At 37.2% G+C, this 12,320-nt stretch overlaps 2 protein-coding genes across 9 annotated transcripts in view; both read right to left on the bottom strand.

Annotated features, from left to right (window-relative positions):
• LOC121864901 (rab11 family-interacting protein 4-like) overlaps nt 1-2,417 on the bottom strand; it is a 135,901-nt gene extending 133,484 nt beyond the window's left edge. For 5 of the 7 annotated variants that reach the window (XM_042364072.1, XM_042364075.1, XM_042364074.1 and 2 more), the window contains exon 1: nt 2,158-2,417. In XM_042364072.1, the coding sequence (XP_042220006.1) occupies nt 2,158-2,289 (132 nt within the window). In that variant the 5' untranslated portion in view covers nt 2,290-2,417. The remainder of the gene's footprint in view (nt 1-2,157) is intronic. The other 2 variants (XM_042364077.1, XM_042364076.1) reach the window with 1 other exon arrangement.
• A 1,265-nt stretch (nt 2,418-3,682) lies between these two features.
• LOC121864903 (AP-1 complex subunit mu-1-like) lies at nt 3,683-12,016 on the bottom strand. Of its 2 annotated transcripts, none has more exons than XM_042364078.1 (11): nt 11,947-12,016; nt 11,072-11,174; nt 10,321-10,431; nt 9,811-9,945; nt 9,389-9,498; nt 9,109-9,253; nt 8,644-8,834; nt 8,425-8,503; nt 7,801-8,031; nt 6,518-6,643; nt 3,683-5,716 (listed from the first exon to the last, which is right to left on the bottom strand). In XM_042364078.1, exons 2-11 carry the CDS (start codon nt 11,111-11,113, stop codon nt 5,618-5,620), a joined length of 1,269 nt encoding a protein of 422 aa, XP_042220012.1. In that variant the 5' UTR covers nt 11,114-11,174; nt 11,947-12,016; the 3' UTR covers nt 3,683-5,617. The 2 variants fall into 2 exon arrangements, with proteins under 2 accessions (XP_042220012.1, XP_042220014.1); XM_042364080.1 differs by having other exon boundaries at nt 11,072-11,184.
• Nucleotides 12,017-12,320: the final 304 nt, after the last annotated feature.

Genomic DNA, 12,320 nt, shown 5'->3' on the forward strand with positions numbered 1-12,320 from the left:
AGTAGTAGTTATTGTTCAAGAAAGTGCCGAGATATTAAAGAAAGTGCTCCGGTAAACTCGCCACTTCCCTCCGGCAGTGATTTAAGTGTTCGCAATACAAAGAGGGTGAGAAATACATGTCCCACCAAGAGAGAGAGAGAGAGAGAGAGAGAGAGAGAGAGAGAGAGAGAGAGAGAGTTCCCAGTACGTATTCCAATAACTGCACCAATACAATGCCTATTAGTCCAACAAACATTTTAATGCTAGTGTGTTTCTTTCAATCAATTACTAAACATGATGCAATGGAAATTCCCGGTAAATATTTTTCACCTGAACTGCAGCCCCAGTCAATGATGAGCTAGGCTATCCTGAGTACCAGAGGCGCATATACACACGGACTCAGCGCAGATTAGGTTGTCAGAAAGTTATCCATTATTACTGATTAGTCCCCCAGTCTCGGCAAAAGAGAAAGGGTCCCACTGGAAATAAATATATGATGACTGTGTTCAAGTTTGTTGGCCATCGATGGTTGAATAGACTAACTGTACTGTCTAGAATCTAGATACATTGTTTGTGTAGCTGCACTGTCTAGGTAGATTGTTTGTGTAGCTGCACTGTCTCGGTAGATTGTTTGTGTAGCTGCACTGTTTAGGTACATTGTTTGTGTAGCTGCACTGTCTCGGTAGATTGTTTGTGTAGCTGCACTGTTTAGGTACATTGTTTGTATACCATTTCATATATCTATCTATCTTTGCCACGACTACCATACATTCAACATTCCACTGAATTCATTCACACGGAGAAATATTTATACATCCAATCAGTCATTCCACATCTCTGAGGTTAAAATTATCCACATTGCACCAGCAAGTAGGCCTAAGCGGATAGAAGCCTATTAATATAGCTTAGCCATATAAATAAACCTTCAGTACCGCGAGAAGTTTCAGAGCATGACTGTAACATCTCCCATTACTAAGTTAGGTCAGGGAATTCTTCTACAAATTACTTCAAGCTACTTAGTGAGGAACTGCTACAATATTTAGCTCTTTTTTTTATAACCGTGAGAAATAATGCTGGATAGTCACGTATACATTGTGTTGTTGTTGCGAGAAGAAAGATTTGAGTGATATTGAACACGTCACTTGCAAGACCATATCGACAAAGGCTCCGTGATGGACACACAAAGAAGTAGGAATGTCAAAGTAATAAATATTTACTGTTCTAACATTATTCAGCTCAGGGTAAGAAAGTTTTAGCGTGTTTTGTTAGGTTAGGCTTTGTTAGCTTAGACTTAGACTGATAAATATTTACCTAAATAGCTACAGTATCTATCTATATGTTTTTTTACGTTATAATTTTACACGAATTCCTTATTGAGTTGCCGACTAGGAAGCCACAATCTTGTTTTTATGCAAGGTTAAATCAATCACACAACGTCTAGTCTAGTACTTCCGTCAGAACTTAAATACAGTAACGAAGAGAAGTTGTTTTAAGTGTATAACAATTTGTACCTCATGAACGCAACTTAAGTGGGCTGTTAGATCGTTCATATTACACCGGGGTAATTTTCTATGCGTGGTTTTGACATAAGAAAATACCTGTACAGTAGTTTGATCTGGTGATATCTGACCCATCCATCAAAGTATTATAGTCATTTTACAATATATTTATGTATTTTTACTTCAATATAAACTATCCGGCGGTAACTGTAGTCAAACAACCGAAAAGCCTATCCTGACCTAAACCCAAATCACCCCATTACCCATATCAAATACCTCAACCAGTTAACCCAAATTACCTAATCCAAATATAGTAACCAAACTTAAACCACGTGTTAACTAAATCCAACCTTAATATCCACATAGTGACCTAATCAAGTGCTACATGACCTATAAACCAAACGAAAACCTAACCTAACCCAATTGGTGGAGGAACAACCATTACGCTCCACCTTTACATAAATCATCAGTTGGGAGGATAGTGCAGGTATGCTCACTGTCGTCTACCTGTTAGAATACATTTCGTCGATAATTATTACTTACCTGGTAACTCAACACCGACCATGGCGGCACACGGGGCCACGCGTGGCTGGAATGTCTGGCCTAATAATACTTAAATAAACATCCGTCATCACTTATAATACTGATGCTAAGTAGATGGAAGGAAGCTATTACTTACATTCTGGGAGGAGCCGAAGTGCTCCCCGGCCAGCTGCAGTAGATGAGCGATACTTATAGTTCCTCGATTCTCTACGTCACACACCTCAAACACTTGTCGGAGTTGGTTTACAAACTCCTCCGACACCGCCATTTTTCATCACTTTACGTGGCCTCTCATGACACTTGGGTATTTCCCAATCACTTATAAACACGGGATAGCGGACACGCCACCACGGGAGCGGCACACAACCTCCCTCACTCACAGTCACAGTAAGACTGAGATAGTTCACTGTGTTGGCTCACAGTCCGCCACCGCGCCAATCTTTTCCCTCCAATTTTAATTTAATGTCTATATGATTATAAATTACAATCCAAGATTTTATATAACTGGAAGTTTAATTACTGTACAGTGAAGGATATTAACTATACCATACGTCACAGTCACAATGCCGTGTGACTCATCTAATCTCTTGGAATAATCTGAAACGTTTTATTTCTTCACATGTTTATCAGTCCGGCATCAAAGTTGACATTTAAAGATTGTGTGGAAACTCTTCAGAGGGGGATGACGCCCCTGAAGTCTTCATACTGTATCTCCATCTTAAATTTAATCCCATTGAGGGCGATGATATAACCTCTTGAGAATAATATTGTTTAACGCCGTGACTGAGAGCAATGGTTTACCTCTGAGAGTAATGGTTTACTTTACTTTATCCTCTTCGCCACTGATCGGCTCGTTAGCCGCTTGGGCTGTCTGTCACGTCTCTGATACACACTGTTGGCAGATACTGGGCATGCACTGGCTCCTGAATATATTGGAGCCTGCACCATTGTTGGTCAAGTCTGGTCTTGATTGAGCTCACACTTGGTGCCGTCACAACGCTCTCCGGCAGATTGTTCCAAGAGCACTGATAACGATGCTTTATCTTTAGAAAAGATGGTTTAACACTTTGTGGGTGTTTATCAGTGTGTGTGTTTGTCTATTCAGGCCCTACTTCTATGTACTTTTTTTATGTATGAACAGACGTTAGTATGTGTATGTGAAGTGCATAAGCTGACAGATAGGGTAGACTCTAGTACTGTACTTCCCAATTATAAATAAAAATTTATCATATTTCTCCCCATATTTTTAATCTTCAGAATATAAAATAATAATGTTTATACCAAGACAACATGGCTTAACCTGATCTTGTTGATTATATAAGATGCAGATTACAGTACTTATACAGGTACTGGGTGATCAAAAAGTATGTGCACCTGCAATAAATAAAAATACTGCTCTATTGATTTATACCTTACTGTACATATAGTAAATATTGCCAATGGTCACAGTAAATGTTGCAAGTTGAAACCATTCCCAATATTTACTTTAAGTAGAACAAGATATATAACAATGTAGGTAACAAACGGAACAACTATATTAATTATTACAGGTATACAGAGACTTTTCTAACACCCTGTAGTTTTCCTGACAACACCCTGAGTTATCTCCACCCCAGACAAGGATCACAGGATATTATTAAACACCTAAAAAAACACAAACATCAAAGTCTTGATTTATTGATGGTCAAATATTAACAATGAACAATTTTGCAAAACCAATTCAAGTAAGCAATATTAGCAGATGTCTCTCGGCACAAAACCAAGTGAAGAATAATTTAACAAAAACTCTAATGTAGATAAATAGCAAAGACGTAATGAGGCGGCAACTCCTAGAGGCAAAATATATCGTTGGCAAAAATTTACATACATAATACACAAGCATCCTGCACTAACCTTCATCACAACTAGCAAAAAGCTCTACAAGAAATGAAATCCAATCCTAAACATCCCCCAGTCATTAAAACAAAGAATTCATTATCATATATACAACAATTACTACACAAAATGTTAAAATACCTACGTGAATCATACATAAATTCGTTGCTAATACACGTGGACAGCATTTCAATGTCCTTTAAAAAAATGAAAATGAAATTCATCTCGGATGGAAAATTGTCAGAAGCATGAACAGGGGATTAACGGGAGCTCTAATGGTGCCACCTATATGTTCCATAACAAAACCCACAATAGAGATCATATTGGTGGTACAACTGATCGACCCTGTGGCTATGCTCTCCAATTTCTACTCAGGTCTCATATCAAGAGCTCATAAATATATAAATAAAGGCATATATATATATATATATATATATATATATATATATATATATATATATATATATATATATATATATATATATATACAGTATATATATATATATATATATATATATAAATATATAAATATAATAACCAAAGACAATATACAGTGAAAAATTATGTATATTAACCTTTGGGTGAAGTTGGTGAATTTTTCATTTTCATTTGAAGGGAAGCTGTCCATGCTATTCATTATGTAAACCTGAAACATTTCTTGAACATAGTAAATATTTCCTCAAAGTTCAAGGTAATACAGAGGAAAATAATATAAAACACCTTACTGTCCAGCACATGAACAAACACATCATCAAGATGTAATTAATCATAAAATGTATCTTATGAATTTTCTTTAACATCTCAAATAAGAAATGATCCATTACACTAACTGGAATGTAACACAGTTTCTGTCTATGCTAAGAAATGCTAACACTGCACGTTTCTTTGTATAGAAATTAAGATACTCATTAACAACTTGCTAATATCAGGTGAGAACAATGACCCGCATATCAAATATTTCACCAAGTTTTTCTCAAATGGCATAATAACCGGCCGGTAATTCAAAAGGTCAACTCAACTGCAAAAACTTACCCAACAGTACACATGCCAAGAGACAGGAAAAATATAGTTTGATAAATATATAATCTGTATTCAAGTTTCTTATAAAAAGTAGTCATTTTAATTATCACTATAAAATGAGCCAATATTGAGTCATAAACCCACAGCTGAGTTGACCCAGTACAGTACATGACCTGAACAACTTGCAGCCCCAGGAAGCTTCCTTTATCAACCTAGGACAAATAAAAATTCAATCATGATAAAATCTAATGGTACAATACCTCAAATGTCTGGTGTCTCTTGAAAGTATAAGTGCCGTGGAAAGATTAGTCCGTCAGATGAAGAAAATTATAGGCAAAGTAAAATACCACGATTAATGATGTTTCATGGAGGAGGAGGAGATGAGAGAATGGACGTATGAAGTTACTAAAGTGTTACAGTTCAAGTCATCACGAGCTACGAGCAACATGTTGACAAAGTATCAGATGAGTCGAGATTATTTTTCATTATCACACGAAAGAAATCAAGATGCCGATTCTTTTGGATTTAAAACTGTGACTTCTTTAAGATAGTCCAGGAAGTGGTGGACACAATATGAGGCTTCAGTATGACAGGGAAGGTGAGACAGTGAGGGTCATGCAGCAGTGACTTCTTATCCTGGTTGTCTGGATGTTGTTAATTTTGTCAGCTGGCAAAAGTTGTCAATAATCTGTTGTAGAAGCTTAGTGCGTCCTCAACTGGTAGTCACCGTTCTGGGTGATGTATCGTACCCAGGGAAGTGCTTGATACCCAGACTTTTCAATAATCTTCAGATATCTCACCTACAAGAGAAAAAGCCTTACTCACATATAGATAAATTCAGTACTAAAGGTTTCATTTATACAAGTCACACAAAGCATTCAAAGATGTGTTATAAATATTGGAAAGCTGATAGCTCTTAAATCCATTTATATCCTAATTGTGGTCTTTAACATTAGTCAGAAAGGCAGCTTACATACAACCTCCTTTAAATACCACATCAATTAACGTTTCCACATCCATCCACAGAAACACTCACATACTGGTAAAAACTCCATTATTCTCGTTCCATGTCCCTGTAAGTCTTCCTCTGTGCATGTCCTTCATCTTACTGTTTATACATTAACTCATGTCACCTCAATGCTCTTGTCTTCCATTTCAACCCCTATTACAACACAGTACTTTTACTACACAGTACTTTATACCTCTATCCTATTTCCTTATCCCACGCTCTCCTAACTCTTATATACACCTCTTAAAAAATTATCATTATTATTATTATTAAGCTATCCACTGCACTCTCACAACCATAAACAAGACTCTTATATAAAACTCAATACCATCCACAATATCCTTCTTGAACATACAAGACTACTAAAATATCAAAACTCTTGTAAGCTCTAAATCTTTACATTCAATTGCTATTTTCTCTTTAGCCATGAATTCTATCATTACTCAATTATATTTTACTGTAAATGATAACAGTCATTCACTAAGTTCCTCTTTGATAGAGATTCATCACAAGAGACATCAGAGCCCACCACAAATGACATGAACAACCTATTATCCTTTATTCACATTAAAAGAAAAAACATTAGGCTTACCTGGATTCCTGAAGTAGTGAAATATGGTATTTCAAAGCGGACCTGTATGGGTGGCTTACCCTCCACGTCCTCTCCTTCTACGCTGGGTAACCCAAAGTGAGCCCGCATCAGGTACTCCTTGCCACCCTACCCACACACAATCACAAGTGCAAACAAACAATGAATCATAAAGTCAATTAGGATTCGTTAAAAATATACAGATGGGGGGGGGGGGCTGCTACATTTGTGTGATATCTAAAGCAAAATGCATAATTCTTTAGTACTGAAGTTGTGTGTACAGTGATCCCTCGGTTAACGAATTTGCTTCCATAAGATTCTTCACTTCGGTTAACGAATTCCTTATGAATTTTTCCCAACATGTTTTCGCCTGCATTTGGCTGCCCACCAGCTGTAGTATTAGTCCGCCAATACAGTAATCGGTTTTAGGGCTTAAATTCTTTACCATTTTAGTAAATATCAAGAAGGTTGTACTATTCAATAATTTTAAAAGTTTTATATTAATTTTTTTAGTCATTTTAACAATTATTGAACATAATTGAAGTACAGGAAGCTAGTTTTTTGTGCGCCAAACAGCCACTCAACACACCAAGCTTGGCGTCAGTTTGTTCACCAGTTCAGAGGAAGGAACATCTTGTTTGAGACTCTTCAACATAAACACTTTTTTCTGTGTTTCCAGTCAAATTATTGGTCATTTTGAAATATATTTTACATATTGACAATATATAATGCAGTGCAGTGTTGATTTAAAGAAAATAACCTTGAATTACACCAAGTGAACTAAAATTTTAAGGGTGAAATGGCGGCATGGGGTGACTTCTCTTCCACCCCAATGCCTTCTCTTGTCCCTTCTCCACCCCCATTCTAATTCCCATCATCATCATCATCAACCAGGAGCCTTCTACATGCACACCTCAAAGTAAGTGTACTTTACTGCATTTATTTTTAGTTTGTATGTAATTTTCGGTGAGCTGGAACCAATTACCCAAAAACCCATTGAAACAATGGTTTTGGTTAAAAAAATTTCGGTTAACGAGCAACCTTCTGGAACGAATTGTGCTCGTTAACCGAGGGACCACTGTAACATAAAAGGATTTTCAACAGACACACAGGATGGCTCTGTTTATTCCTGGAACAAAATCTATAACCATGTGATATAAAAATTATCAACCCAAACTTATTTAACCTGTGACCACAAGTCTTCATTATATCCAGCTGAGTCACTACAGTTTCTCTTTATGTTTAAGGTCATATACTAGAAAAGCCGAGCCTCTTAAAATACTCACGGGGAAAGACTTAATTGTCCACACCACACAGTTCTTCTCGGGGGTGTACTTGACAGACCCGATAGATGTCTTGAATTTGGGAGAGTCTGCGTCATTGGGCACCGGAATAATGATCTCTACGTTGTTGGCTGTTGACCGTCTCTTGAACTGGGACTTGGCTTTGACCATATACTCCACTCTGCTGTGGGCGTGGCGCTCTATCACAGACTCAATCCAGATTAGTGGTTTCACCTAGAAATACAACAAAGGTATGATATTGTGTATGAAATTTTCTCTGGCAATGAAGTATAATCATTCAGCCTTTATACTGAGGCAAAACACCCGGGAATAAAAATAATAAAAAGGACCACATGAAGACTAGCTCCCAGTATATTTAACCTGATGATAAAACACCTAAATGATACCCTGGGGGATCAGATTAGACTCAATTAGATTAGCTTGAGCTGGGTTATGTTAGATTAGGTTAAGTTAGACAAGCATATTTAACCATCAAGTGAAATAAACTAGGGTGCCTAATCTTCTGGTGATCCAATATACATCCCAGTGACTTTTTCCTGAGGGTCCTGAAGTGACATAAGAGACATACCATGCATAAAGAACAAGGCGTCACTGTCCTGTACTCACGTGTGTGTTGAGACGGTAGGACATGAGCTCAAACTCGCCATCGGGGGGAATAAAGGAGATGGTTCGGTCATTCTCAAACCTACAATAAAAAATCAGCAAACAGTTACTCAAGTCCCCATCATCTAACACATCAAACACTTCATAGGTTTTTAAGGTTGACTACAATATTTGAATTACATTATTACTGTATTGTTCCATAAAGTAAACTTAAACAATTACCTTGAGAGTCTGACACACTGGTGGAACTTGACATCCTCCAATTCTACGCTCTTGCTCTTGCCTCGGCCAGTCGACTCAAACAACACTTTATCGTTCAACCCTAACCTCAGCTCTGGCATCCCCGAGAGATACACACGCATCTTGATACTCCCTACAATTTCACTACGAAGAACATTACCATTTGAATTTGCCTGTGGGAAAGAATGGATGAATCAGTACCTCATCATATGCAGTATAGGTACACACGTTCAAAAATGTATCTCTACAATGTGTTAGACAATATAACAGAATGGATGAAGGATTTTGACAACCCTACCGAGACAACAGGACTCACAGTGTTCATTTTGAAATTCATCAAACCCCTCTACAAAGATACTTTTGGGGTGTGTTTGCAGTAAAATCCTAAAACATCATAAATTTATCTAGCAAGAACGTTCTCTGAAACCAGACACACAAATTTCTTACTAAAAGGTTAACACCCTCAATAACGTCCAGAAAGACTTCATTCTTGCGGTACTTGATGCCCTCTGAGCGCCACGACACAGCATTGGTCACAGCGATGGGGGGTCGAGGAGCAATTTCTAGTTTGTGGCCCTCTTGAGTGATGTATCTGGGGAAAAATATTTGGGACTGTTCAATTATGCATGCGTGCACACACACACACACACACACAGACAGACACACACACACACACACACACACACACATGAACTCTATGCTTCACAACTTCTGATTGGCTACTCACTCCTGAAGGATCTTTCCATCGGTGGTTTGTGGGTAACCAAAATCCAACAGCTCATCCAGCAACTCATATATAATAACAAAGTTGTCCCTGATGCTCTCCTCCTCCAGCTCCTGTTTATAAAAATATGTATTAATAAAAGGTTTCCAACAATTTTCTGACTCATTTTAAAACTTAACCTCAAAAACAAGAGATAGAACACAAAGCACACTTATAGGAAGACAATTAATGATGCTAATTGTAACACAGTGAACACGTATATGCTTCAAACAATATTTACCACAGTGAAGAAGAAAACAGTTTCCAGGACAAATTCAAAAAGACACAAATCTCAAAGTCAATTTCAAATGCAAAATTCTCCTTCATAATAAGACAAACTTGAAACATGATTTTACTTCTGAAAAGACATAAAGGTTAACACCCACCTTGAAGTATTCTTGGGCAACTGTTACAAGTTTGTGTAAGAAAGCGAACACCAACGTCACATTTGCATTTATCCGAGTGGCCGAGACAACATACAGGTTGCTTACTTTAACAAAGCAAAAGGTTGCCTCCTGGGTCTGAAACATTACAGCAGAATAAAATTATAATTACAGGTCAGTCCTCATCTTATCTTTCTCACTCTTATTACAGAACAGCCTTAACACATACATAACCTTCTGCACTGTAAAACTGATGTCAGCATCCTAATCTGAACATATTATACTGTACAGCTATAAAGCTATTTCTGATAAAGGGCTCCATTTTGCCCTGCTTGTCTTACTGTAACTGGTCAATGAGTATGGTATTATTAACAACTTGTTCAGTATTTTGATGTGAACAGTAGATTTGGTATCAAGGAGGATGATATTTAGTACATTTTGGACAAATTCTGAATGCTTGAGTTGTAAGAGGCAGGACAAGGATAAAGGTATTAGCCAGACATGTTACTGTACCTGTATGATGGGAGCCATGTTGCCATCATCTTCCCTCTCCAGCACCATTGGCATAAACTTCTCGATGACTCCCATGTCGACATCCCCTCTGTAGTTCCGGGATATCAACACCTTAAAGATGATCATCAATAAATATAGCAGCTGTTAAAGTTTCCTCTTAATAAGATAACAAAACAAGGAAAAATAAAATAACTTTAATAAGTCACACTATAAAGTGAATTTTCATCTTGAGAGTGCAGTAACACAAGGTTCTGGAGCAAAAGTGATCATGGAGACACTGCTGAGAACTTGGGATATATTTGGTATGTGATCAGTTTATAAATAATAGAATAAACTAAAAGATCAAAAGTAAAAGTTAATAAGAATAATGGACAGTGAAGGGGAGTCTCACAGGCCTGATGGTCTTATGGGGTAATAAAAATACTATATGACTCTTTTATGGGGTAAATAAGGAGACAGTGTGACCAGCATTGCACTCATTTGCACGTTTCTATGTGTACACCCGTGCGAAAGGATGAATGCCAACAATGTTTCAATATTTTCATCAATAAGCTCAAGGTAGAACCCAGAGCCTCAGTTAGTTACCGAGGTGTTTATCACTAAAACTTGCGTTAGATAATGAGCACTGCATCTGGCCTGTTTGGTATCCCACAAAACACAATTATTACACACACACACATACGACCTTGCAATTTTATTCCCGCTTCCATTTTTCAATTATCTAATAACCTTAACCTTGACACAGCCTTACCTTGCCCTTAACATCAAGGATGTATATGGCTGATATAGACATCTTGCTGAAGATGATTCCTGTGCGACTTGAAGTACCTGCTACAGCATATCACACGCCTCTCCTGTAAAATACTGTATTTAAATAATAAGAAACACAGGTAGAGCACATATGAACAAATTATCTGTTTATATACAAGCAGTTTAGTGTTGACTGTCTCCCCCACCCCATATGGTTTACAGGTGTTGTGTTGGGCGGTACATACTGAACATATTTAATACCAACAACTTGAACTTGAGCTTCACCTAATCATTATCATATGATATAGGTTAGTAAGGTTAATTTAGTTGATTTTATGAATGATATATTATATAATCTAGCAGTATCTGGTAATTTGGAAAGTTCCCAACTCTCCCAAAATGTCAACAACAGTGCTCGTGATTTTATTCCTATTATATACAAGATTACTCAAAGTTTTAACCATCACTGCCTTGTTCAATCACACAGACATAACAGACTTAAGTAATGACCCTCGACGAAAATATTTAAGCACCGGTAATGTAAAATAATGTTGCCACCCATCTACACTTACGTTTTGATTACTAACTTCCTCTCCAACAATACATTCTCCTCTACCACATTTATAACTCCTCAACACTAAGGATATGAACATGTACCAACACCCACGACCATAAAGAAACAACACAACCTTCAATAAAACAAATAAACTTATGATCAGTCAGGGACCATCAGCCCCCAAATTTGTCATTAATCACAAACACCGACTATAACACTCATAGAACAATTCTCTACACCACTACAGCGTCGGCTCCATCTATCATCACCTGTGGAGTAATGATAATAAGTACTGTAGGTATGGTGGAGGATAATCTTACCTGTCTGTCTACTAAACTCTGAAGGTTTTCCTGGGGTGATGTTTACCAATGGTTGAGGCGAGAGTCGTCGATAACTCACAATACCATCCGCGATTATATATTTAAACTTTTCATAAATAATCTTCACAATAATTAATTTTATTTCATTTTAAAATATAAGCATAATTAAATGTTTATAAATAAAATAAATAAGATATTTTTATCCTTAATTAACGTATAAATTAGCCTCAGAGAATATTTGAATCGCTATTATCTGCAGAGATAGACTCGACTGGTTTTGCCTGGTCAGCTGCCGTGGAGAAGTATAAACGCCAGACTCCGGCCCGACCATGATCCACACTCCCCTCCCCTTATCGGTATACAGTCATCTCTTA

Source organism: Homarus americanus, unplaced genomic scaffold, assembly GCF_018991925.1.
Source record: "Homarus americanus isolate GMGI-L3 unplaced genomic scaffold, GMGI_Hamer_2.0 scaffold2539, whole genome shotgun sequence".
Lineage (NCBI taxonomy): Eukaryota > Metazoa > Arthropoda > Malacostraca > Decapoda > Nephropidae > Homarus > Homarus americanus.

Excerpts from the sequence above, each read along its gene's own strand:
- LOC121864903 (XM_042364078.1), bottom strand. The coding sequence starts at position 11,113 with ATGTCTATATCAGCCATATACATCCTTGATGTTAAGGGCAAG. Across the intron at positions 9,254-9,388 it reads GATGGAAAGATCCTTCAGGA|ATACATCACTCAAGAGGGCC; the intron begins GTGAGTAGCCAA and ends ATTTTTCCCCAG. Across the intron at positions 6,644-7,800 it reads GGACAATTAAGTCTTTCCCC|GGTGGCAAGGAGTACCTGAT; the intron begins GTGAGTATTTTA and ends GTGTGTGGGTAG.